Below are 27,135 nucleotides of genomic sequence, written 5' to 3'. Positions count from 1 at the left end.
CTCGAACCTATTGTCATCATTATTTCTTCATCCTTCTCATTCGTGCCACTGAAATTATCAGATTCAACCTAGACAGCCTGAGTTGCGGCTTTAAGAACTGCTTGACTTATAATTTTTCCTGTCTTAAGACCATTCTCTACCGTTTCTCCCATTTTGATTGCTTCCGAGAAGCATTTGCCCACTGCGGACATCATGTTTTGAAAATAATCTGGCTCTTGAGCGTGAAGGAAGACAATGATTAGCTCGTGGTCGTCTATGGGTGGCTTAACTCTAGCTGCTTGCTCTCTCCATTTAATGGCATATTCCCTGAAACTTTCAGTTGGTTTCTTCTTCAAGTTTGAAAGGGAATTGCGGTCTGGGGAAATGTCAATGTTGTATTGGAACTGTTTGACAAAGGCCTGTGCCATGTCATCCCAGACATACCAGCGAGACGTGTCTTGATCCATAAACCATTCGGAGGCTACTCCCATAAGGCTTTCCCCAAAATAAGCCATCAACAATTCTTCATTTCTTCCCGCATCTCTCAGTTGATTGCAATACCTTTTCAGGTGGGCTATGAGATCTCCATGTCCATCATACTTTTCAAATTTGGGAGTCTTGAAACCAAGAGGCAAGTGGACATCGGGGAACATACATAGATCTTTGAAGGCAACACTCTTTTGACCTGCCAACCCTTGCATGTTTTTCAACCGTTGTTCTAAGCTTTTCACTCTTTGGGTCATTTCTTCCTGTACCATCTTTCGGGAAGGCTTCTCAATCTTTGCAGAAAGATCAAACGAGTATGAGTGGTACTCAGGAGAGTGGTACTGCTCTTGCTATGTAGCAAATTGTGACTCGTGACGAGGCTGTCCTCGACCACTGGCCCATGCTTGACACGTTTCGGCCATTTGCTGTTTCAGTATTCTATTTTTCTCAAACATAGTAGACTCTTGTTGGACCCTCTGACCCTGAGTCTCTTGAGCACTTGTAACAGCTTCGATGTCAGTTATCATTTTTCCTTAGATCTTGTGTTTCCAACTTACCACAAACCGACCACCTCAACTTTCTTCAAAATTCAAAATAAAATATGTTAGAATGGACTCAGTCGGTCCTTATTATTATCAATATTTTTTCATTTCTTCATTTTTTTTTCATTTCTTTTTAATGGTGATCAAACCTAATGTGGGTTGCCTACGTATCATGTGGGAACATGAATCAGATCTTGCGTAGTTCAGGAAGATCATGAATAAAGTAAATAAACTAACTTTTTTTTTGAATTTTTTATTTTATTTTTCCGAAAGAAAGACTTATAAAGAAGAAAGGGAGTATTTTTGGATTTTGATTTTTCTTCAGCATTTTTGCAAAGAAAGATTTTGTATATTTTTTTAAAAAAAAATTAGGGTCTAAAAGAAAGGCTTTCTAAAGCAAGTAATGGAAAATATCTTTGGATTTTTTGAAAATTGGGGTCTCAAAAAAAGACTTTTCTAGAGAGGAAGTAAAGGAATATATTTTTGGATTTTTTTGAAAATTATGGGTCGGAACCGATGAGGTTTGCCTACGTATCTCACATCCGGTGAGAATCAGACCGGCGTAGTTCACCCGTTTTGACGCAACAGAAAATATGACTTATTTTGAAATGACTTTTTCTCTTTTTTTCAAAGTTTCAGGATAATTCAAATACCTACTTCTCACTCTCTTTCTTTTTTCTTTTTTTTTCATTTTCTTTCCCTATTCTAGAAGTCAGTCAACATGCAAGCCGAAACAAACAGATACACAAGTAGCACGTAAGATGCATCAGTATGGTCTTTTAATTTGGGTACACTTGTCCTAGATTGACCCAACCCCTGTGTTGAGTCCCCAGAGTCAAATGCACATGATGCAAACACGCGTTCTTACTAGGGATACGGCATGAGGCTATGTTATTCTAGGTTTAAAAACCTAGGTGTATTGTTCTAGACCTGGCTTACTCGAGCGGGCAGCTTGAGTCGAGGAGGGGCAGCGTACCGGGAATACAGAAGCTTCACCGGCTTTGCAACTTGTTCGAACCTCGTTCTAAAATTGGGATATGACTCTAACAGAAAAGAAGTCACACGAAGTGCACACTTCCCAGATGATTTAGAAGACTCAGAGAGAATAGGGTTTCGTAACAATTTATATATAGTTCAGACAATATTAAAGCGGTAAAAAGCGGCATTTAGCACATTAGGCTCAAACATGTAAGAAATCAGATAATAAATAAAAGCGAAGTATAACAGTTATTCTAAGCTCGAATTCTTGAACCCTGAACCAAAGTTCTAGGTTATGATCCCCAGCAGAGTCGCCAGAGCTGTCACACCTCCTTTTTTCCTACACTCCGAAGGGGAGTATAAGGGAGTTTTTCCAATTTAAGTGACATTATTCGAAATGAGATTAATTATCCAATTCAGAGTCGCCACTTGGGATAGTTTATTTGGTGTCCCAAATCACGGTTTATATTAAATCCCAAATCGAGGAAATTTCGACTTTCCTTTTGAAGTCTGCGAACCAGAAATTCTAAATAAGGAATTCTGTTAACCCTAGGGAAGGAGCTAGGCACCCCCGGATTCCGTGATATTAGCACGGTCGCTTAAACTATCATAATTGGCCTATTATCTGATTTTAATACATGTTTTAGCCTATGGTACATTTTTAACTTATTAACTGCTTTTAATTAATTTTAGGAATATTCAACATTATTTAAAACACGCCTTGAACCACGCCACATGAAATGCACCCGCAGCCCACGACATATTTTATTTAATGTTGTCGAGAATTGGAGTTGGGTCACATGAAATGCACACCAGAATTTAGAAATTACAAATCACAACTATGTCACGGGAACCGCACCCGTAGCTATGATGAATTATTTAAATTATGCCTAACTATTTCCTGATGTATTGATTGCTTTGGAGAATCTATTAACTAATAGTTTTTGTGTTAATTACAACATTTCTATAATTAGTCAAGTTGCAGGAATAATGAATCTAGACAGCTATAACATCTGAAGTATGAACATAATCACAAGAAAGGTTTTAAGAAGTCAACGGAAAAAAATTGACAACCATGACCATATAGCATGCTCAGTCAAAAGTTTTTTTTTTAAATAAATTGACAGTTATGACCAAAGCCCCTAATTAAAAGGAACAGTAGATAGTAATATTATGTACCCATAAAGCAAATTCACTCCTTATATGTAACTGTTTAATTTTTCCATAAAAGGCGAAAATTTGAAGACTCGATATGTCAAACAAACCCACGGATAAACACCTAGTAGCATGACTAATAAGTAGCTTAAAATTCAAATAGAATCTCTATCTTCTTATAGCTTAGAGGATTCAAAGCTGCATGGTTCCATATTCCATACCAAACATAAAAGAAATAAACTTCACCATGAGCTTAGCAAACAGATTCCATAGGCTATAAGCAAAAATGAGTATCAACATAGTGAGAAGGCAGAAATCGGACATTTGTATTAAATGAATTGAGTTGTAAATACAAGCTTACCGACCTCGCTACCTCGACCGCGAAAGTACACCGGCAGCCTCGCCGGATCTTCGACGGAATTTGGCGGCACTGGAAAGCTCGTAATCAGACAAACCTCAAACTCAGTCTCCAAATACCTCAAATAAACTCCACATGAGTAAAAATTATTCCAAGTACATCGAAATCAGAAATGACACTAATTTAGATGAAATTGAACAAAGAAATCAATAGCTTTTCTGTGAACCTCTCCCTATTTCGTCCCTTTGCCCAAATCTATTTCTTGTTCTTAGCTTTGGAGGCTGATTTGTCTAAGACAAGGGAGATGGCCATTTTTTTTTACGTGTGTGTGCTGCTCTTTTCCTTCTTATTTTTGAGAACAAGAAGACGATCTCACAAGGTGGGGGTGTTTCTTAACTTTTTCTTCAAGAATTTTGGTTAGCTTTTGTCTTCTACTTTTGTCTATCGTTTTTTGTATTCTTTATTTTAGCCTTTCTTAGAGAAAACGGCGGATGCTTTCTTTGTGTTGTATTTTTTCGCTGATGGGATTGTAGGGATCTAGTATTTTTATAGGTTAGGTTTAGGTTATTATTTGGGCTTAAGGGTATTGGGCTCAAGGAATGAGCTAAAAACTTGGGCCTTTGTGACTAGCTTTGTTTAAAATTAGCTTAATTAACTAAAAATCTATCCATATAGAAATATTACCAAAAATATTAGTTTGACCTACTTAAGTAAATATAATTATTAACATAATACTGACCGTTAAAACAAAACTATTTTTTGGTATTTTTTCAAGATTAAAAATGACTACAAAACCTTAATGAATCTATTTTTTGTAATTTTTGTTTTCTTGTAATAAAATAAACTAAAAGAGTAAAAATGAGTTGAAATAGCTATATTAGGCCTAAATTAAATATTTACGTGCTAAAATATGAAAAATCTTGGGGATGGTCAAAAATCACATGTTTACAGCTTGCATAATACACCGGGTGAAACATCTTATTCACTCTTTGACCAAGACCACTCCTACTGCAACATCGCTTGCATCACACATGAGCTCAAAAGGTAAGCTCCAATTGGGTGCGGTGATAATGGGAGTGGTTGTCAATTTGTACTTGAGGAGTTCAAAAGCTTTCATACATTCTTCATTGAATACGAACTTGGCATCTTTTTCCAATAACTTGCACAAGGGATTCACTACCTTAGAAAAGTCTTTAATGAATCTTCAGTAGAACCTCGCATGCCCAAGAAAATTTCTAACCCCCTTGACTGATGTAGGAGGAGGAAGCTTTGAGATCACTTCAATTTTAGCCTTGTCTACCTTTATGCCTTGCTTTGAGATCTTATGGCCAAGGACAATGCCCTCCTCGACCATTAAGTGGCATTTCTCCCAATTAAGCATAAGATTGGTTTCTTCACACTGGGCCAACACCTTGTCAAGATTCTTCAAACATTTATCAAACGAGTCACCCACAACACTGAAGTCATCCATGAACACCTCCAAAATGTCCTCCACCATGTCGGTAAATATGGCCATCATACACCGTTGGAATGTAGCTGGTGCATTACACAACCCAAATGGCATCCTAGAAAAGGCAAAGGTACCATACGGACACATGAAGGTGGTTTTCTTCTGATCTTCTGGAGCAATCAAAATATGGTTGTACCCAAAATACCCATCCAAGAAACAGTAGAAGGCACGCCCAGCAAGTCTATTTAGCAACTGGTCAAGAAAAGGCAAAGGAAAGTGATCCTTGTGGGTCACTTTATTCAGTTTGCGGTAGTCCATGCAAACCCTCCATCCGGTGATAGTCCTGGTAGGAATCAACTCATTTTGTGCATTGGTATCCACGGTCATATCACCCTTCTTTAGCACACATTGCACCGGCGAAGTCCAAGAACTATCCGAGATGGGGTACACAACCCCTGCATCCAACCACTTGATCGCCTCATTTTTCACAACTTCTTGCATAGCCTCATTAAACCTCCTCTGATGTTCCACATAGGGCTTGGCATCTTCCTCAAGAATAATCTTGTGCATACAAAAGGCGGGGCTTATCCCCCAGATATTAGCTAAAGTCCATCCAAATGCCTTCTTTCGTTTTTGGAGCACCGCCAATGTGGCATCTACCTGCATGTTAGTAAGACAAGAAGAAAGAATAACTGGCAAAGTTGAACTAGGGCCTAAGAATACATACCTGAAGTGTGGAGGAAACGGTTTCAACTCCAACACGAGAGGTTCCTCGACTGAGGGCTTTGTTGGTGGAGTCTTCCTATTTTCAAGATCCAAAGAGAGCTTCCGAGGCTCATAAGAGTAAGATCCCATTCCATATAAAGCATTGATACACTCCATCCGGCTTTCATCCTCATTTACATCAGATTCAACAATACCACCTCTAGATATTCCTTCACATTGATAATTATACTAGTATCATCAACTATCACTGCCCTGACAAGATCCACGAAAGAGCACACTTCAGTACTATTGGGCTGCTTCATTGACTTGCACATATGAGAGACCATATTTTCATCACCCACCCGGAAGGTGAGTTCCCCTACTTCTACATAAACTAAGGCCTTCCCAGTTGCAAGTAAAGGTCTTCCCAATATGATCAGAACCTCATAATCTACCTCACAATCCAATATCACAAAATCGGCAGGCAAAATGGACTTGTCCACCCGAACAAGAACATTATCTACAATACCAAGCGGCCTCTTCATAGTTCTATCCACCATTTCCAACCCGAATTAGCCCTCGGTTGTCCAATACCTAAAGTTTTGAACACGGAGTAAGGCACTAAATTGATACTTGCACCCAAATCGCACAATGTCTTTGCAAAATTAGCGCTCCCAATGGTACACAGGATGCTGAAAGCGCCGGGATATTCAAGCTTTGGAGCAATAGAGTGAACAATTGCACTTACTTGGTGATTCATCTTGATGGTCTCACAGTCCATAGATCTCTTCTTAGTCACCAAGTCTTTCATGAACTTGGCGTAACCCGGTATTTGTTCTAGAGCCTCCACCAAAGGCGCATTAATTGATAAGCTCTTCATCATGTCAATAAATTTCTTAAACTGGTTCTTATTTTTCTACTTTGTGAGCCTTTAAGGATAAGGTAGAGGTGGCTTTGGCAAAGGAGCCTTGGCTTTAGACACAACCATTTTCGGCATGTCTATTACGTGTTCCCTAGACAGGTTCACATCATTCTGAGTTTCCACCTCATTATCTTGGATATCAATCCTCACTTCCTCATTCAAGTTCTCATCAGTCACATTCTCACCACCAAAGAGATATCATCCTCTTGCAACTAAACTTCATCACTCAAAATTTCTTTTTGTTTGGAGGCATTCACATCACCGCCTCATCCACTTCTTGTAGTTACCGCCATTGCATGCCCGGTATTGTTTCCACCCTTCGGGTTGACTACCGTATCACTAGGTAGAGCCCCCATAAGGCGAGTATTCAAGGATTGTGAGATTTGGCCTAATTGAACCTCCAAGTTTTTGATTAAAGTATTGTGGGATGTCAATGGGCATCAGAGTCAGCATTCTTTTTAATTTTCTGTTCAAACATCATTTCGATTCTCCCTATTTCATTGTTAGATGGACTAGGACCTTGGGATGGAAATGGGGGTGGATTGTTCGGTTGTTGATACATTGAGGGCCTTTGAAAGCCTTGCCCCGATTTCCTTGATTGTTATTGTTCCAACCACCCTGGTTGTTGTTTCCATCCCAGTTGTTGTTGTTGTCACTCCAATTACCCTGATTGTTCTGGTTATTGTTCTGGTTGCCCCCAATTTGAATTTTAGTTGTTGTTCTCCCAATTACTATTCTCTTGTTATTGTTGATTTCCCCAATTGTCGTTGGATCTCCATTGTTGTTGTTTGTTAGACGAATTGCCCCTTTGTCCCTGATAGTTGTTCACATAATGCACTTCTTCATTTTGCTCATCATACCCATCATCTTGGAACCCACCACTATCTTGGTCATATTGATCCGAACTCCCTTGGTTCTGTTGACCTCTTTGTCTTATTTTGTTCACTAACATGTTGACACCCTCCATATAATTTACTTGTCGTGGAGTGTAATTGTGTCTTTGCTAGCTGGTTCATTGTTGTTGTCAGTTCTGCTATTGCCTTCCCATGATCATAGAGATCTTTATGCAAGTGAATGACCGTAGGGACACCCTGTGGCACATTGGCTCTACTTTTCCAAGCGGAGGACGTGTCAGCCATCTCATCCAATATTGCATTAGCCTCATCATACGGTATGTTCATGAAATTGACCCTCGAGAGTTGGTTCACTATGCACTGATTTGTTGTGTTAATGCTTCGATAGAATGTCTGTTGTATCATTGCCTCGGTCATATCATTATTTGGGAATTCCTTTACCATAGTCCGGTATCTCTCCCATATCTTATGTAGTGGTTCGTTGGGCTCCTGTTTGAAAGCTAAGATTTCATCCCTCAAGGTTGCCATGTGGCCCGGCGAGAAATATTTTGCAATGAATTTATCCTCCAACTCATCCCAAGTAGTGATGCAATGGTTGGGAAGCCTTTCAAGCCAGTCCAAAGCTTTCCCTCTAAGTGAAAAAGGGAACAATCTCAGGCGAAGTGCATCCTCTGACACATTTGTTTGCTTGCTTCCCCAACAGGTATCCACGAAGCCTTTAAGATGTTTGTAAGCATTCTGATGGGGAGAACCTGTGAAATACCCTCGCTGCTCCAACAAAGTCAACATCACATTTGTAATTTAGAAATTGCCCGCCCGGATCCTGGGTGGGACAATTGCACTAGAATATCCTTGGTTTGGAATCACCCGAGGAGCCACTCTTGGAGGTGGCAGGGGAGGGTCTGGAACTTTATCATTTGCCTGGCGGCCCCTACTTTGACCTTGAGGCACTATTGGTACCTCATCATCAATATTGTCATCTACCTCCTCCCCTGGTGCAACATTTCCAAGAGGATCATTGTTATTGTTCGCCGCCATTTTGTACCTAAATTGATAATTCACCCAAGTAAGTAAACAAGAAGGAAATAAAAACTAAACACAAAACTATATAGATAAATAGATAGCCAAAAATTGTTTAGCTCCCCGAAAACAGCACCAAAAAGTGATCAGGTCCAACCCTACACCACCACAGAGTGGCAAAAGCGATCATTGCAGCTTTTACCCGAGAAGGTCGGGATCGAATCCACAGGGAGCTAGAATGTTTGGGAATTGGGTTCCTATCTACACTAGTAACGTGCAAAGTAATTGTTTGCACTTCTAAACATGTGTTGATGGTTCACTAATCTAGATTATCACTGATGATGTTGAAATTAAGCTCAGTATGATATCTTTTTGTGATGTTTTCTTAATTTATGGAAAGGCACTAGGAAGTGACTTTCCCCTAGGTGAATACTTGATGGGTTCTAAAGACTAAGGCAAAGTTGCTATATTTGGGATCGCAATATAGCCAATGCACGAAACTACTAACTCTGTACCTCTCGGTAGCTTGAGTGACTTTGCCCTATTTGGCTTTCTCAAGACCAATTGGGCGTCAAAATTGTGCAAGCAATATAGGCTCAAGTCGGGTATTACTATCTCTAGGTTTAACCCTTTAGTTGGGGCTATCAATCTCTTGAATACGCCCCAATTCCTTGTTGACCTGATTTTCCTAGACTCAAACTCTCTTTCTCAAGAAGAGCCCAAGTCAAAAGGCACAAATTAGTATTTGCAACCACTAATTCAATATGGAAAACACAAATCAGGCCAAATATCAACCACCCATAAACATCTAAGCCCTAAAATAAGAGACCCATCAAATACACATACTAGGGTTGAGCCACAACCTTAGCTAATGGGTCTAGCTACTCATAAAAACGGAAGAAATCAGATATTGAGATGAAGAATAACCCATAAAATATAATTACAAGCTAAGATTCGAAGATTCAACGTTAAACTAGCTACAAAATAGCTAAAAATGGCGTTCACATGCTCAGATACAGATAAGATGACCTAAAAATCTGAAAAAGAAGTATTTATACAAGGCTGAATTTTCTGGACAAAAATGCCCCTGAAGAAGGTACCGCGGATCGCAGAAAATGGACTGCGGCCGCGGTGAGGCTTTTTGGCTTCAAATCTTGTTCTCTGAATCTGGCCATCGCGGACCGCAATAAATTGACTGCGACCGTGATGGCTTTACCGCTTCCGAATAAAATAAACCGCGGTCAACGGTGTCTAGAAAACTTCCAAAGTTTAGGTTCTCAGAATCTCTTCTCTGTGGACCGAAACAAATGGACCGCGGCCGGGATGAGGCTACCGCGGCCGCGTAGAATCACCCACGGGCCACGTTGCTTGAAATTCCAGAATTGCATCCTCTTTGATCTTTGCCACCGCGGACCACGATAAAAGAACCGCGGTCATGGTAGATTTACTGTTGTAGCGGTGCTTTGACTTGTTCTTGGCATTTGTGCTGGTTTCACTCCTTTTTGACCTAAAACTGAAAACAAGCACAACATTTAAGCTTTCGGGATTACTTGTATACATTTTTAATCCAAAACTCAAGCAAAAAGGAGTATAAAATAGACTAGAATTCCTAGTTATCACACTACCGGTTTGCTCTTGGTCGGTCAAGAAGATGAAGATGCTTTTTTCTTTTTGGGGAGCCAGTTTAGAGGTTTTAGCCATCGTGATGGGGGAATTCAAAAAAATGGAGAATGTTGATAGAAAGATAAGAAGAGATGGAAGAATTCAGGGAAATTCAAAGAGCTAGCGAGACTTTGAGAACAATATGAGAATAAAGTTTGCAAAGGTAGGAAGTTTATCTATTTATAAGGGTCATTTAATCGTACTTTGGAAGCCAAAAGGCCGACCGTCAACCGCCTCAAATTAATAACTTTGGGAACCGCACAAAAAATAACTTTTCAGTCACTTTAGCCGCTGATGTCACAAGATTGGTGTCAGGATCGAGGCGTCGAATATTAATCCATTTTTTATCGACCTATTTTGAGTTCGAGCAAGTACTATCTCGACTACTGAGCCCATGACTTACCTGATTTTGAGAAAATTCTCACTCAGGGACTGTCTACGAAGCCTAAGGGCTAACTTTAATTCAAATTTGAAACCTTACTCTCACTCAGCTCGGACTTAAAGAACCGATGTCTCGAGTTCGTATCAAATCAATTTAAGCCTAGCTCGAGGATTAACAAAAACCTCAAGGAGTATTATATTGATCGATTAAAACCTAAGGGTATATTATGTTCTGAGTCCAGTGTTCGGACCAATCACCAAAGTTATGCAATAAAAAATTTCCCAAATAAAGGCGGAATGAAATTCAACATGAGCCAGAGATAAGACAAATAAATCCTTTTATATTCCTGAGAGATGGTTATAAGATATAATTACAACATCCACAAAGGATCCTTACACGGGACAAAGGAGAGAAAAACAAAAACTAAGGACCTAATCTATTTTTAAGGTCGCGCCTTCGAGAGGGACATCTTTGGGAACCTCCTTTTCGGGGGGCCCCTTTCGATCTTTGAAAATGTCCGTGTGCTCGAAGAGATTCAGGGCAGAGGGACCTCGATGAGGGTAAATGTATTTCCAGTAGCGGGGATTAAGCATTCTATTGAGATTTTGGGCCATCGTCCATTAAAAACGAGCGGGAAAAGAAAAAAACCAGGATGAAAGACAAGAAGATGTAGCTTCACCTTCTACCACAAGGAAAATTAAAAGGGTTGCAGGATGCACGAACAACGATCCAAGAATATTCATCCTTGGGACGTTGTTCTGGTATGGGATGCAAAAGTTAGTAGATGATAGTGCTACCTCATTCCATGAAAAGCAAAAGGAATGAAGTTTCACACTAGGTTGAAGTTAAAAGAGAAAAGCAACAGTGTAAAGTTCGCGTATTTTTTTATGCGAAAAGGATTCGGCGTCCTTCTCAAGTTGTTTAGGATCAAAGCTTTGAAAAAGGAAACCTTAGCATAACTGGTAAAGTTGCTCCCATATGACCTTGTGTTCACAGGTTCAACCCATGGAAATGGACGATTAAAGAAGGGAAAAGATCAAAAGTAGATAAAGATAAGAAAAGTACAGTTCTTTGTCCAGCTAAATAGCCTCCTATTTATAAAAAGGCGACGACGGATCGGCGGCGCTAGTGGCCGACCAGCACTAACACGCATTTGATGTTTTGGGGAAGAGCGCCGACGTGACATTTTTGATCATTTCAAGCACCTATGTCACGAGAACGACGTCATCATAAGAAGCTCGCGGAGATCGAGGTGAAAATCGTTTCTTATCATCTTATTCTAAGAAACGCGGGGACTATCTGTATATGATCAAAATCATATACCCCTGACGTGGAAGCTCGAGGTTCTACCCTAGGCCCGAGTCTGAGAGGTCAAGTTCGAAACTGGTGGACCAGACTCAAGCTCGAAGATAGAGTGTAGTGCCCAGAGACAGGAGTTTGAGGAATACCGACATCAAGTGTGCTCGACCTCGAAATAGTACCGTTATGGATTTGTACCAGAGCGAGATAGATTCCTGCCACGTCCCCAAAGTCATGGCACAAATCACGGAATAGGATCGTACAATTCCGTACTAGACGGTTAGACAGCTGTACCAAGAATATTTCCTACTGTAAATGGAAATATTCCTTAAGGGGATCCCAATCATTTGTAAGATCATTTTTTTTACTGAGCAAAGAATATACTCTCTACTTTTTGCCTAATGTTCATCAGAATTATCCCTTAGCTTAATGGATCTTACTTTGATTTTCTTACTTAATTGTTCTTACTGCCCTAAGCCACCTCGAGGTCGTCGTCTCGAGGTCACTGCTGCTAACTAACATTGGTTTGATTCATTTCTATCTTTTATTTCTACTTCATATCTCTTGATTATTAATTGGTATTGAACTAAATCACATATATTTAAAACCACAAATTAAATTTAATTGTTACTCATATTTTCGAGGTAAATAAGCACATATGAATACAATTGAATCAAGGGATAAAGAGGCATGCTATGTTCAGCAAAGACAAAAACAAAGGATGAATTATTTTATAGGCATAAATGCATATGGGAGTACGAGTTTCATCCCACTTGGATAATTGCCCAATAAAATTCTTATTTTCATATCCAGAAGGTGGATGAGTGGCAGTGGGTTCAATTTATCACTGTGATTTAGCAGTACTATTTGTTGTAGGAATCCCTTTTAGGCAACTAATTAAGGCAACAAGTATGAACTTTTGTGTACTAAAGTCAAACAAGTTCATTGTCTTACAGTTAAACAAGATAACCTTTATCATTGTATGGTTGCGTTCGAGCAAAACCATTCACATTGTGTAGATGATGTCTGTTACACATCCTTTTTCTACCCCGAAAAGAGTATAAGGGAGTTTTTCCAATTAAAGTGACAATAATCGAAACGAGATTATTTATTTAAATTCAGAGTCGCCACTTGGGATAATTTATGGTGTCCCAAGTCACCGGTTTAAAATTCCGAGTCGAGAAAGTTTTACTCTGTTTTACAGTCCACGAAATACATAAATTCGGGTAAGGAATTTTGTTAACCCAGAAGAAGGTGTTAGGCATTCCTAGTTTCCGTGATTTTAGCATGGTCGCTCAACTATTATTATTGGCCTAATTATCTGATTAATACATATTTAAAACCTATGTGCATTTTTAGCCTTTCAACCGCTTTTAATTATTTCGGAACAAATCACGATGTCGCGCACACGTTTGCTTTGTACACATTGTGAATCGCGCCACAGGAGCCGTACCTACGATCTACAACATGTTTAATTTATCAACAGCATTAGAAGTTGTGGTTGGGTCACATAAATGTACCCCAAATTTAAAAATTATGTATCATAACTACGTCACGGGAACCATACTCATAGCTATGATAGTTTTATTATAAACGCACCTAAAGTAAACTACTAATGTTTATGAATATTAATGGCCTAAAACATGCTACTAGTGAATATAGGCAAGTAACAAAGTGATAGACAATTTAAAGCTCGATTTCATAAACTTTAGCACCCAAGTCCCTTTAATCTAATTTGATGTAGTTCAGTTGATGAATAGCAACCCAATTTCTATACTGCGAAAAAATCATGTTCAGCTATAACCAATTCGAGTAGCATGCGAGTAGATAGCTACATGAACAAACTCAAAACCGGAGACAATAACCAAACAAATCATAGATGCAAATCACCAAACAAGCAATTAACATTCAGCAAGAATAAAATGAGTAGAGGATTGAAGAGTTGAACCTCAGTGAGAGCGAGGACCTTTTCGACGTTAATTAGATATGAGTTGAATATAATCCTTGAACTCGAAGCGGAACTACCATGAACCGACAAACCCAAGCACACTCCGATTTAGAATTCCAACATAAACTTAACGGCATAGCTCGAACCAACAACTTTAATTTGGTGAAAAGTCAAGCAGAGACATAAATAACAAAATCTTTTATTGATGAACAAAGCTGAAAATTGCAAATCAATCGAGCTAAAAAAATCAACGATCCTTGAACTAAAACACAAAAATTGCAAAATGGAACCTCAAATCGACCGCGCCCAACAGCATAGCCTAGGTTGTCATTCCAGAAGCCTGACATACCAATATCTTCCAGCCAAGAGTGACTTAACTTGTACTAGTCAACTAAAGCAATCGCAATGAATTTCCCAGACATGATCAATAAAGAAATCCCTTCACTGCTAATCGATCTCTATATTAATACCAGCATCACGTTTTACGAAATCTTTTTGAAAGAGCATAAATCGATAGTGTTTTCGTCTATTTATAAATAATAGTAACTATAAATGACCAAAGTTAAAAACAATTAGTTGCGTGCATGCTTAACACAGTCTTAAAATTGCGATGGTGTATTAAAGACCAGAAACAAAAGCTCCGTAAAGAGAGTTCTTCAATATAACAGTGGAAAGAAATTAGTAAATACACAACCTTTGATTCTGAAATCCAACGAGAAAGAACAACAAGGTCTAAGAATAGAATTTTTCGACCGGAACAAGAACCTGGAACCTCGAATTTTTACCATTTCCCTCCTCCTCTCGTTTTCCACTCTTTCTCGTTTTTGTGCGTGTGTGTGTGACTGTGTGTGTTGAGTTCTTGGCGTGAAGGAGGAAGGAGCAGCAGCTGGTTTTTCCTGTTAGCTTAGGATATGGAGGGGTTGTTGGAAGGGCTGGAGGTGGTTGTTTGGTGGTTATGGTGGAACGGTTAGGTCAGGTGGTGAAGCGGTTGTGGGCGTTGGAGTTCAGGGAGTGGGGGTGAAGAAGAAGAAGGGAGGCGAGATTGGGGTTTTTGGTTAAGAAGATGATATGAGATGAGGGTGGCGTTTGGGTTCTGCTGAAGAAGATGAAGTTCTGGCGGGGAGGGGGGTCGTGTTCTTCGGCTGGTTGTTGTGTAGGTCTAGGGTGCTGAAGATTTTTTATCAGAAACGGTTGCGTCCTTCATGGGAAAACGGTTGATGCTCACGCTAGGGTTCTTAGGCGTTATGTCTGTGTGTATTTTAGGTTAAGGGAAAAGATAAAGAGGGTAAGGTTAGGGTGTGGGTTGTTTCACTTAGGCCTCTTGCAAGAAGTCAATTTGGGATCAACAATTCTACAAAATTACTTTAAAATTGGGCTTCTTAAGAGTCCAAAATTCATTAACTAAAAAAAAGTCTTGTCTTCCTCTTTTATAAAATTACTTATAAAAATGTCATATCACCCCTAATTAATTAAAATAAAATATACACATAAAACTAAAACTATTTTTGGTATTTCTCTTTTTTTTTAATTTTTTTTTAATTTTATAAAAGATAGATAAACTAAGAGTAACTAGATACAATTAGTTAACTAAAAGAAAATATTTTTTTTTAATTTTTTATTTTTATGGTAGAATAAAGTAAAAGAGTCAAAACTAGTTGAAATAGCGACATTAGGTCTAAACTAAATATTTAAATGCTAAAATATGTAAAATCTTGGGGAGGGCCAAAAATCACATGTCTACAGTTGTCCCTCTTTGACTAGAAATGTGAATAGTTTTCAGACAAAGAACGATGAGACAGGTTTTTTGACCCGACCCTTATTTAGAGAGACCAAACACTAAGAGAAAAGAGAATATGACCGAGCCCTGGTATCTGAGTTGCCTACATATCCTTGGATATAAAGGAATCAGGCCACGTGTAGTTCAAAAGTAGGAACAGTGATGAAGTATACCGAGTGGAGAGCCGATTGAGGTGATGTTCACGAGGTTCCGGTCTGCGGTCCTGTTATTACATCAAAAATGAAAAAGACTAACTAAGCCTATCAGCTATGAGTTACAAGGTTCATATCTATAAGTTTTCTGAAGCTTGATCTTGAGTCTTGAATGGTTCTTCATGCAGACTTTAGATTTGAACCTTGACACTTGCTAGTTGCAGGTGCTAGTTCATTCTTCTTCAGCTTTTCGGATCAAGACCGGATATGTAGTGCTTGTGACTTCAACCATGTCTTGAGCAGTTCACATCTTTCATCTGCTTCTGCATTTGCATTCACTTCCCTCTTTTTTTCCTTTCTTTCTTTTTCTTTGATTGAGACTTCTTCTTTGGGCATCTCAAACCCCTGTGCCTTGAGATAAAACCCTTATTCTTCAAGCAACTCGTGCTACCTCCGATTTGAATTTTGAAATGACTTCCCCCATTCTCCAGGTGGGTGCCTACTACTGACGGGAAACTTGAAATAAATTCCCTTGTTTTTTAGGTGGGCGCCTGATGCTTAAACTGTGAGAGGAATTTCCTTATTTTCCAGGTGGGAGCCTGATGCTTAAACTTAAAATATATTCTCTTGTTTTCTAGGTGGGCGTCTGATGCTTAAACTTGAAATGAATTCCCTTGTTTTCTAGGTAGGCGCTTGATGCTTAAACTTGAAATGAATTTCCTTGTTTTCCAGGTGGGAGCCTGATGCTTAAACTTGAAATGAATTCCCTTATTTTCCAGGTGGGCGTCTGATGCCAAAACTTGAAATGTATTCCCTTATTATCGAGGTGGGCGCCTGATGCAAAAACTTGAAATGTATTCCCTTGTTATCTAGGTGGGCGCCTGATGCCCAAACATGAAATGTATTCCCTTGTTATCCAGGTGGGCGCCTGATGCTGAAACTTGAAATGTATTCTCTTGTTATCTAGGTGGGCACCTGATGCCAAAACTTGAAATGTATTCCTAGTTATTCAGCGGGCGCCTGATGCTGAAACTTGAAATGTATTCCCTTGTTATCGAGGTGGGCTCCCGATGCCAAAACTTAAAATGTATTCCCTTGTTATTCAGGTGGGCACCTGATTCTGAAAACTTGAAATGTATTCCCTTGTTATCCATGTGGGCGCCTGATGTCAAGCTAAAAATGAATTCCCTTGTTATCTAGGTGGGCGCCTGATGCTAAAACTTGAAATGTATTCCCTTATTATCCAGGTGGGCGCCTGATGCTGAAACTTGAAATGTATTCCCTTGTTATCCAGGTGGGCGCCTGATGCCAAAACTTGAAATATATTCCCTTGTTATCCAGGTGGGCGCCTGATGCTGAAACTTGAAATGTATTCCCTTGTTATCCAGGTGAGCGCCTGATGTCAAACTGAAAATGAATTCCCTTGTTATCTAGGTGGGCGCCCGATGCTAAAACTCGAAATGAATTCCCTTGTTTTCCAGATGGGCGCCTGATGCTTTAACTTGAAATGAATTCCCTTGTTCTCCAGATGGGCGCCTGCAACTACAACAAATCAAACAAAACAAAAGAAACTTCTCTGCCCCAATTTGGTACCAGGAACATCTGCGCGTGTTAATCAAATCCTTTTATCCAAAAGAAACTATAGGAATTTAAAAAGCTAAATCCAATTATCCAGGAGGGCCCTGAAAATTTAAAATTAAATCTCATCTTAAGAGTGAAAGCTTGAAAGCTAAATTCTACTTCCTAAAGTCAAAACCTATTCTAAATCTCATTATCTATGAAGGTCTTACAACTAAATCTCATTATCCGGGAGGATCCTGATGGACTTGAAACTAAATCCCATTATCCAAGAGGGTCCTCAAAAATTTGAAACTACATCCCATTATCCAAGAGGGTCCTGAAAATTCTAAATTAAATCTCATTATCTAGGAGGGTCCTGAAAACTTGAAATTAAATCCCATTATCTAGGAGGGTCCTGAAAACTTGAAATTAAATCTCATTATCCATGAGGGTCCTGAAAACTTGAAACTAAATCCCATTATCGAGGAGGGTCCTGAAAACTTAAAACTAAATCCCATTATCCAGAAGGGTCCTGAAAACTTTAAATTAAATCCTATTCTCCACGACGGTCCTAAAAACTTTAAATTAAATCCCATTCTCCAGGAGGGTCCTAAGAACTCGAAACTAAATCTCATTATCCAGGAGGATCCTGAAAACTTGAAACTAAATCTCATTATCCAGGAGGGTCCTGAAAAGCCGAGAATGAACTTACCTGAGCCATGCTCTCTTCCTAGGGGATCTCTACAGAACAAACAAACTTCCTTGCCCCTGAACCATGCTATCCTCATGGAGGGTTCCTGCAGATCAAACAAATTTTCTTTCCCCATCTCAAACCGCCTTTGTGCTGACAAAATTTGGGCACGACACTTGAAAAATTCAAGCTTCCAAGCTTTGATTTGGACATAGTCTTTGTCCCTGTTTCAAGCAAAGAAAACTTAAGAGTTTAAACATTTTGGTTGGTTTGTGGCCTTGACTTTGAGGGCGATTGCTCCTTCACTTCCCATAATAACTTTGATTTCAACTCGAAAGACCTTGCTTGTTTATTGGCTAACTACTTTCTCTGTCACCCTTATCAAAGAAAATAACTTTGATCTGTTCAAACCCAATACCCTTTATCTGTTGCATTGTGTTCATGAATTGACATATACCGAACCTTTGTATTTCATATGAATCCCAAAGTAACTTAATTGCTACCCACTCAGTGCGCATATTGTTCTTTCTCGACTTATGCCACTTTGATGTGCTAGCCAGATTCCGTTTTATGCAATTGGAAAGCTGGTAGCAAATTTTAATGTCATTTCTCACTTGTTCTGGCCAAACAGACTCAAGAAGAGGAATTAAATAAATCAAAAGGAACAGAGTAAGGGATAATAGAAAGAGATGATACCTAACAAGAAAATTACAAAGTAGAAACTTATCAGATGTAGATACCAACTCTAATGACCATGACATGCACCTTTGGATTAAGTGGTCTAATTTGTCAAGCAAGTCTAACGCAACTCTTGTTGTACCTCTTCGCCGTGAAACTGGGCTTCAATGCTCTGATTATCCTATCTGATTCACGGTCCTTATTCGACTTGTAGTGCCTAAAGGGTTTTCACCATCCAGCCTCTCTCATTTTGTTCATTCTCTCAACTTACCGTCGCCTTATGGTGCCTATGAAGGTTTTCACCGATAAGGCTCTCTCATTTTTTTTTAATTCTGCAGATGACAAGGCATTAACTACGATAGAAATATCATATGTTTCTGGCATGTCTGACTCAACACTCTCAAAGATTATCTGGGAGGTCCTTTTTGGATTGTAATATGGCTTTTGGACAAGGTTAGAAAGAAAGGATATCATAAACGCTCAAAATAACTAAGACAACGGGTTAATTTATTTACAACTTTTGGAATCCATTCTAAAAACTTTGCCCCAATTTCTAAAATAAGGGAATTTGATTCTCTTTTTTTTTTCTTTTTGAGATGGAATTTCTAAGAAAGACTGCCCCACTCTCAACTTTATGGGATTATGAAATATTTTATTTGGTGCGACCGAACCGTAAGGCTGCTTACGTATCTTGTGGTGACAAGAATTAGGTCGAACGTAGTCCACAAGACTACTCTTTGTTACCATTTTCCTTTTTCTTCACTTTTTTTTCTTTTTTTTTTCTTTATCTCTATTTTTCTCTTCTTCTTTTGAATTTTCCTTTTGGAATAAACTTTCTAAAATAAACCTATGGGGACAATTTTTTTTCGTATGACTCTAACTTGATTCCAAAAGAGGGGAGGTCAAAGAAATCAATACAGGCTCAAAAGGGTATCAAATGGTATAAGTTTTTGGGTAGCTGAAAAAGGGGCTCCCAATCTCTAAAAATGTCAAGTACAACACATGCAACTTGAGAATGAAAAAGGAAGATCATGCATAACATTTCTTTTGCAGCTTCGGCATTGATATCACTGATATGCCTTCCACTTTTTTTATTGCCATGTCAAGTACAGAACCCTCGTTGGGTGATTCCCTCTTCACAATGGATATCCTCCATCAATTCGGAGAAAACTTTGTTGACTTTATCTTGTAACTTGATATGCACTTGAACTCAAAGTTGCTTGCTTCAAATTGTCCGGGATGCACTCTACTTTAACAAATTCTTGTCATCCTATTAACTTCCCAAATTATCTGCCCCAGTTTCACAACGTTCGGGCTTTAAATGATCTCAAAATGTCCAAATCTGTACTTATTTCCCTCAAACGTCCCTATTATCTTCAAAATTGTTTCATTGTTTCATGATTAAACTAACTTTTAAGACCAGGCCTAGAATTATGCGTGCATGTCATGTCACTAGAGCCAGCATGAAAAGAACTATAAAAGGAAAAGAGAACTAAACAAAAAAATCACTAGAAATAACAGAAAATAGAAAATTACATTAGACAGACGGTGAAAGGGTTTGAACAACAAAACAAGCAAAATGAACTAGGTTACAACCCTGGAACAAACCTAGATAATACTAAATGAGTTACTACGACTAAACGAACTAGGCAAAATAAAAGGATAGAAGGATTTGAGTAACAAGATAATATCCGGATTACAACTCTGAAATAACCCAGACAACAGAAATGACAACAAAATAAACCACCAGGACTCCCCTGGCTAGCCAAGAAAGGAGCGTCTTTCCAATTACCAAGCTCGACATCCTAGCTACTGAGTTCCACATCAATATTATCAAGACCATTACCAACTTCAATATCATTAACTTCAGCCAGTGAATTCCCACAGTCTCGCTAGAGGATCGAGGAAGAGTAGCTAGTGGATGAGTTACAAAAACATGAGTGGTCAAAGGAATGGGGTATGAGGTGATTTTGGCGGGTGGAGTGTAAAAAGATTAAAGGGAGATATCAGCAGCAATGGGAATCTGGATTAGTGACAGTGGCAGAACGGTGACAAGGCATTCAAGGTAGTCAGTGGGAAATAACGGGGGAGGACGCCCACTAATCCAGGCTCGGTATATTTCGGCCATCTGTCCTTTCAACCTTAAAATCTCTCCTTTCAACTCAGATTCTGACTCAACAATCTCCTTAGACGGATCAATAACACCCATGTCCAAGTCTTTGCTAGCTATGGCTACCTTGCTCTTTGACCTTATGTTGTATGGATGAGTTACTGAAGAACCACAAACCAACCACCCTTCTGCTCAATGAAGATAACAAAAGGAACAAAATGGGGGCATCCTGTTAGCAATAGGGCATTTAACAGCTAAAAATATCACATTGTGTGCAATGCACCTAGCAATAATTAACGGTTCTAGAATGACTTCGAGGGTCGCAAGGTCACTTGGCATCATCCCAATTTTGTTCATTTCAATCTTCTCTTTTCTTTCTTTTCTAGCACTTCTTGGCTTGCTCATTTTCCTTCCTTTTTTTTCTAATTATCACTCTTTTCTTTCCTCTATTTCTCACATCCCATAATTTCACCTCTCTTTTTTCTTTTTTCTTTTTTAATAATTTTTTTTTAATTTTAAAAATAATTCGATCGAATCCTATGTAGGTTGTCTACGTATCATGACACCGCATGAATCAGACCAAGCGTAATTCTGGAAGATCGGGATTAAAGGAAACAAACTAATGTTTTCTTTTTCTTTCTTTTTTTTCCTTTTTTTTTACCTTAACGAATACTCTGATGAGAAAAAAGAAGAAAATCTCTCTCTTTTTTTAGACTTAATATCTATGATTTATTCTAAACTCAATCTTAAACGAACATATATTTTTCTTTCTCTTTTTTTTTTTTTTGAAACATATACTCTATGAGAAATTATTAAGGAAAAAAACCCTAGAAGAGAAAAATATTTTTGATTCTTTTTTTAGGAAGGAAATCTAAAGAATGAATCAAAGAAAAATATTTTGAATTTTCACTTGATATCCTGAGAAAATATTTCAAAACAAGAAATGAAAAAGATAAAAAATATTTTTGGATTTTAATTTTTGATTACCTAAAGGAGAAACTCTAAAGATAAACAAAAGATAATGTATGTTTTTTTTTCTTCTATGTACAATGTCCTAAAGTTCTAAATAAAAAGAAAATTTTTTTTGTTTTATATATATTTCCCAAAGAAGAACCTCAAAAAAGTCTTTTTCTTTTTTGGATTTTTGGAATTAATATCTTAAGAAAACTTCTAAAGAGGTATTAAAGAAAATTCCCTTTTTTGGAATTTTTAGTCTTAATTACTAAAGGAAATATAAAAGCAATTTTTATTTTGAATTCTAGATATTAACGTCCTAAGAAAACCACCTCAAAAGATTTTTTTTTAATTTCTAGAATTAGTATTCTAAAGAAAACTTCTAACGAAAATATAAAACGTAAAATCTCTTCTTCTTTTTTGATTTTTGAGTTATAACACACCTTTTCAAATATAAAATAGAAAGTACAATAATAAAATACTCGACATTACTGTACAAAACTAGAAGGTAAAAGACGACATAAAAAGAAAAACAGACTCAAAACAAAAAAAAAACTCCTTAAGTAACTCCTGAATGAACGATCCTAACTGGATGGTCCCGGGATGTCTATCATGCTCATACTTTGGTAAGTAGATCCACACCTGTATGAGAAAATTGAAACCAAATACTATGTGAGACAATAACACTCCCTACTAGACATATGCAAGACATGATTGAGGCTATTTTTTGCAAAACGACTTATGTGGCCAAAAGGTGGCTAGAAGTGCAAACTCGACAAAAGTGACCTCTAAGACATGGAAAAATTACTTTGCAGAAATGACCCATTTTATAGAAATGGTCTATGTGGACAAATATGGCTAAGCATTGCAAATTCAACAGAACGGACCATAAACAAAGAGGACACCTTGTTGTGGACTTAGGACTCTAAGACATGGGTTAGTTGAACCACTTTTGCGAAAATAGCCCTATTTTGCAAAACGGCCTATGTGGCCAAAAGAGGTAGACATGCAAATTTGACAAGGATGGACCTTAAAGTAAATAGACACCTAGTTGTTGATTGGAGACTCTCCAGACACAATTAAACAAACCATTTTGCGAAAATAACCCTATTTTGCAAAACAGTCGATGTTGCCAAAAGTGGCTAGAGATGTAAGATTTGGCTACGACCCTCGAAGCCAAGAACCTAAGACTTGCTAGGAAGACCGGACCCTATATGGGTTGCCTACGTATCCTACCCCGAGAGACGAGAATCAGGTTCGCGTAGTTCGGGAAGATTGAATACGGGCGAGAATAAAAAAAAATAATTAATTTAGAGAAAATATATTTTTTGTCTTTTGTTTTTTGAAAAAATGATGAAACATGTAAACTCTTTTTGAATTTTCTTTTTCCTCTTTTTTGATTTTTTTCTGGAAAAAAATGATGGGGAAAGTGCAATATCTTTTTAGATTTTTTCATTTTCATTTTTTTTTGTCTTTTTCTTAAAGAAAAATGTGAAAGAGAAACATAACTAGGCCCTACTAGCTTTATTTTTTACACTTCACCTTTTTTCCATTTATCCTCAACCCTCAGTGGTCCGCCAAATGACCCTTTTACCCTGAAGAATGGAACATGTAGCACATAAGATGCATTAGGATGGTCTTTTATTTTTGGGTACACTTGTCCTAGACGGACCCAACCCCTGTGTTGAGTCCCCGAAGTCAAATGCACATGATGCAAACAAGCGTTCCTACTAGGGATCCGGCATGAGGCTGAGTTATTCTAGGTTTAAAACCTGAGTGTATTGTTCTAAACTTGGTTTACCAGAGCGGACAACTCGAGCCGGGGGGGGGGGGGGGGGAGGGCTACGTACCGGAAACCAAAAGGCCATCTGGCTTTGTAACTTGTCCGAACCTCTTTCTAAATTAGGGTATGACACTAACAAAAAAGAAGTCACGCTAGCGTGCACTTCCCCGAAGATGAGAAGAGAAGGGTTTCGCAGCAGTTTATATATAGTTCAAATAATATCAAAGTGGTAAAAACGGCATTTAGCACATTAGGCCCAAACATGTAATACAAATCAGATAATAAAGAAAATCCAATTATAAAATCTATTCTAAGCTCGAATTCTGAACCCTAAACCAGAAGTTCTGGGTTCTGTTTCTCCAGCAGAGTCGCCAGAGCTGTCACACCTCCTTTTCTACCCCGAAAAGGGTATAAGGGAGTTTTTTCAATTAAAGTGACAATAATCGAAACGAGATTATTTATTTAAATTCAGATTCGCCACTTGGGATAATTTATGGTGTCCTAAGTCACCGATTTAAAATTCCGAGTCGAGGAAGTTTGACTCTGTTTTACAGTTCGCGAAACACAAAAATTCGGGTAAGGAATTCTGTTAACCCGGAAGAAGGTGTTAGGCATTCTCGGGTTCCGTGGTTTTAGCACAGTCGCTCAACTATTATTATTGGCCTAATTATCTGATTAATACATATTTAAAACCTATGTGCATTTTTAGCCTTTCAACCACTTTTAATTATTTCGGAACAAATCACGATGTCGCGCACTTATTTGCTTTGTACACATTGCGAATCGCTCCACGGGAGTTGTACCCACGATCTACAGCATGTTTAATTTATTAACATCATTAGAATTTATGGTTGGGTCACATAAATGTACCTCGAATTTGAAAATTATGTGTCACAACTACGTCACGGGAACCATACCAATAGCTATGATAGTTTTATTATAAACACGCCTAAAGCAAACTACTAATGTTTATGAATATTAATGGCCTAAAACATGCTACTAGCAAATATAGGCAAGTAACAAAGCGATAGACAATTTAAAGATCGATTTCTATACTGTGACAAAATCATGTTCAGCTATAACCAATTCGAGTAGCATGCGAGTAGATAACTACATGAACAAACTCAAAATCGGAGACAGTAACCAAACAAATCACAAAACTAAATCACCAAACAAGAAATTAACATTCATCTAGAATAAAATGAGTAGAGCATTGAAGAGTTGAACCTCAGTGAGAGTGAGGACCCTTTCGACATTAATTAGATATGAGTTGAACGTAATCCTTGAACTCGAAGCGGAACTACCACGAACCGACAAACCCAAGCACACTCCGATTCAGAATTCCATCACAAACTTAACGGCATAGCTCGAACCAACAACTTTAATTTGGTGAAAACTCAAGTAGAGACATAAATAACCAAATCCTTTATTGATGAACAAAGCTGAAAATTGCAAATTAATCGGGCTAAATAAATCAACGATCCTTGAACTGAAACACTGAAATTGCAAAATAGAACCTCTAATCGACTGCGCCCAGCAGTATAGCCTGGGTTATCATTGCAGAAGCCTGATATACCAATATCTTCTAGCCAAGAGTGACTTAACTTGTACTAGTCAACTAAAGCAATCGCAATGAATTTCCCGGACATGATCAATAAAGAAATCTCTTCACTGCTAATCGATCTTTATATTAATACCAGCATCACGTTTTACGAAATCTTTTTGAAAGAGCATAAATCGACAGTGTTTTTGTCTGTTTATAAATAACAGTTACTATAAACGACCAAAGTTAAAAAAATTAGTCACGTGCGTGCTTAATACAGTCTTAAAATTGTGATCGTGTATTGAAGACCAGAAACAAAAGCCCCGTTAAAAGAGTTCTTCAATATAACAGTGGAAAGCAATTAGTAAATATACAACCCTTGATTATGAAATCCAACGAGAAAGAAGAACAAGGTCTAAGAACAAAATTTTTCGACCGGAACAAGAACCTGGAACTTCGAATTTTTGTCGTTTCCCTCCTCCTCTCATTTTCCACTCTTTCTCGTTTCTGTGCGTGTGTGTGACTGTGTGTGTCGAGTTCTTGGCGTGAAGGAGGAAGGAGCAGCAACTGGATTTTCCTGTTGTCTTAGGAGATGGAGGGGTTGTTAGAAGGGATGGAGGTGGTTGTTTGGTGGTTATGGTGGAATGGCTGGGTTAGGTGGTGAAGCGACTGTAGGCGTTGGAGTTCAGGTAGTGGGGGTAAAGAAGAAGGGAGGCAAGATTGGGGTTTTTGGTTGAGAAGATGATATGAGATGAGGGTGACGTTTGGGTTCTGCTGAAGAAGATGAAGTTCTGGCGGGGATGGGGGTCGTGTTCTACGGCTGGTTGTTGTGTAGGTCTAGGGTGCTGAAGATATTTTATCAGAAACAGCTGGGTCCTCCATGGGAAAAATGGCTGATGCTCACGCTAGGGTTCTTAGGCGTTAGGTCTGTGTTTAGGTTAAGGGAGAAGATAAAGAGGGTAGGGTTAGGGTGTGGGTTGTCTCACTTGGGCCTCTTGCAAGAAGTCAATTTGGGCTCAACAATTCTACAAAATTGTTTCAAAATTAGGCTTCTTAAGAGTCCAAAACTCATTAACGAAAAAAAAGTCTTGCCTTCTTCTTTTATAAAATTACTTATAAAAATGTCATATCACCGCTAATTAATTAAAATAAAATATAGACATAAAACTAAAACTATTTTTGGTATTTCTCTTCTTTTTTAAAATGTTTTTTTAATTTTATGAAAGATAGATAAACTAAGAGTAACTAGATACAATTAGTTAACTTAAAGAAAATATTTTTTGTAATTTTTCATTTTTTATGATAGAATAAAGTAAAAGAGTCAAAACTAGTTGAAATAGCGACTTTAGGCCTAAACTAAATATTTAAATGCTAAAATATGTAAAATCTTGGGGAGGGTCAAAAATCACATGTCTACAATGTTAATGCTAATTATTGCATATAGGCCTGTATCACTACTAGAAATCCGGTAATTAGCGACCCAAAAAAGCGACCAACGTTGGTCGGTATAGGCAAATTGCCGACCAAAACTCATCCAAACATGCTTGGTCGCTATTTTGGTGGTCGTTTTAATATACCAACCAAGGTTGGCCGCAAAGGTAAAAGGACCAACTATGCAATTTAAAGCACATACTGACCAACTTTGGTCGGCAACAATATTTTAATAATTTAATTTTACCGACCAAAGTTGGTCGGTATATTTAAATTATGTTATTTTATTAATTATTAAAATTTAAAAATTACCGACCAAAGTTGGTCGGTAAAGTAAAATATATTTTTTTTTTAAAAATAAAATTTAACCATACCGACCAAAGTTGGTCGGTAAAGTTGAAATCGGGGTAATCCTTGTTCAATAACTGACCAACTTTGGTCGGTAATTTTTTATTTTTTTTTAAAACTTAAGCGACCAAGGTTGGTCGCTAATCAGCAAATTTTGTTTAATTAGGAACTGAACAACTTTGGTTGGTTTTTTGGGTTTTAATTTTGGCATAAAATGCCTGTTTTGGCAGCTACACCACTTGCCAGCATACCAAAATCCCTAAACAACAACAACAACAACACAACAACAACAACAATAACAACAACAACACAATTCAATAAATATATTAAAACTAACAAATTAATGTTCAACAGAACTAAAAAATCCA

General features: G+C 38.1%; 1 protein-coding gene across 1 annotated transcript; it reads right to left on the bottom strand.

Annotated features, from left to right (window-relative positions):
* Positions 1 to 5,847: 5,847 nt before the first annotated feature.
* LOC138874953 (uncharacterized) lies at positions 5,848 to 6,536 on the bottom strand. Its single transcript, XM_070153753.1, has 2 exons — positions 6,287 to 6,536; positions 5,848 to 6,173 (listed from the first exon to the last, which is right to left on the bottom strand). Exons 1-2 carry the CDS (start codon positions 6,534 to 6,536, stop codon positions 5,848 to 5,850), a joined length of 576 nt encoding a protein of 191 aa, XP_070009854.1.
* Between the last annotated feature and the right edge of the window lie 20,599 nt (positions 6,537 to 27,135).

Source organism: Nicotiana sylvestris, chromosome 8, assembly GCF_000393655.2.
Source record: "Nicotiana sylvestris chromosome 8, ASM39365v2, whole genome shotgun sequence".
Lineage (NCBI taxonomy): Eukaryota > Viridiplantae > Streptophyta > Magnoliopsida > Solanales > Solanaceae > Nicotiana > Nicotiana sylvestris.
This window is presented reverse-complemented; position numbering and strand designations above follow the sequence as displayed.

Excerpts from the sequence above, each read along its gene's own strand:
- LOC138874953 (XM_070153753.1), bottom strand. The coding sequence starts at position 6,536 with ATGATGAAGAGCTTATCAATTAATGCGCCTTTGGTGGAGGCTCTAGAA. Across the intron at positions 6,174-6,286 it reads ATTGTGCGATTTGGGTGCAA|ATAATGTTCTTGTTCGGGTG; the intron begins GTATCAATTTAG and ends TTGGTATTGTAG.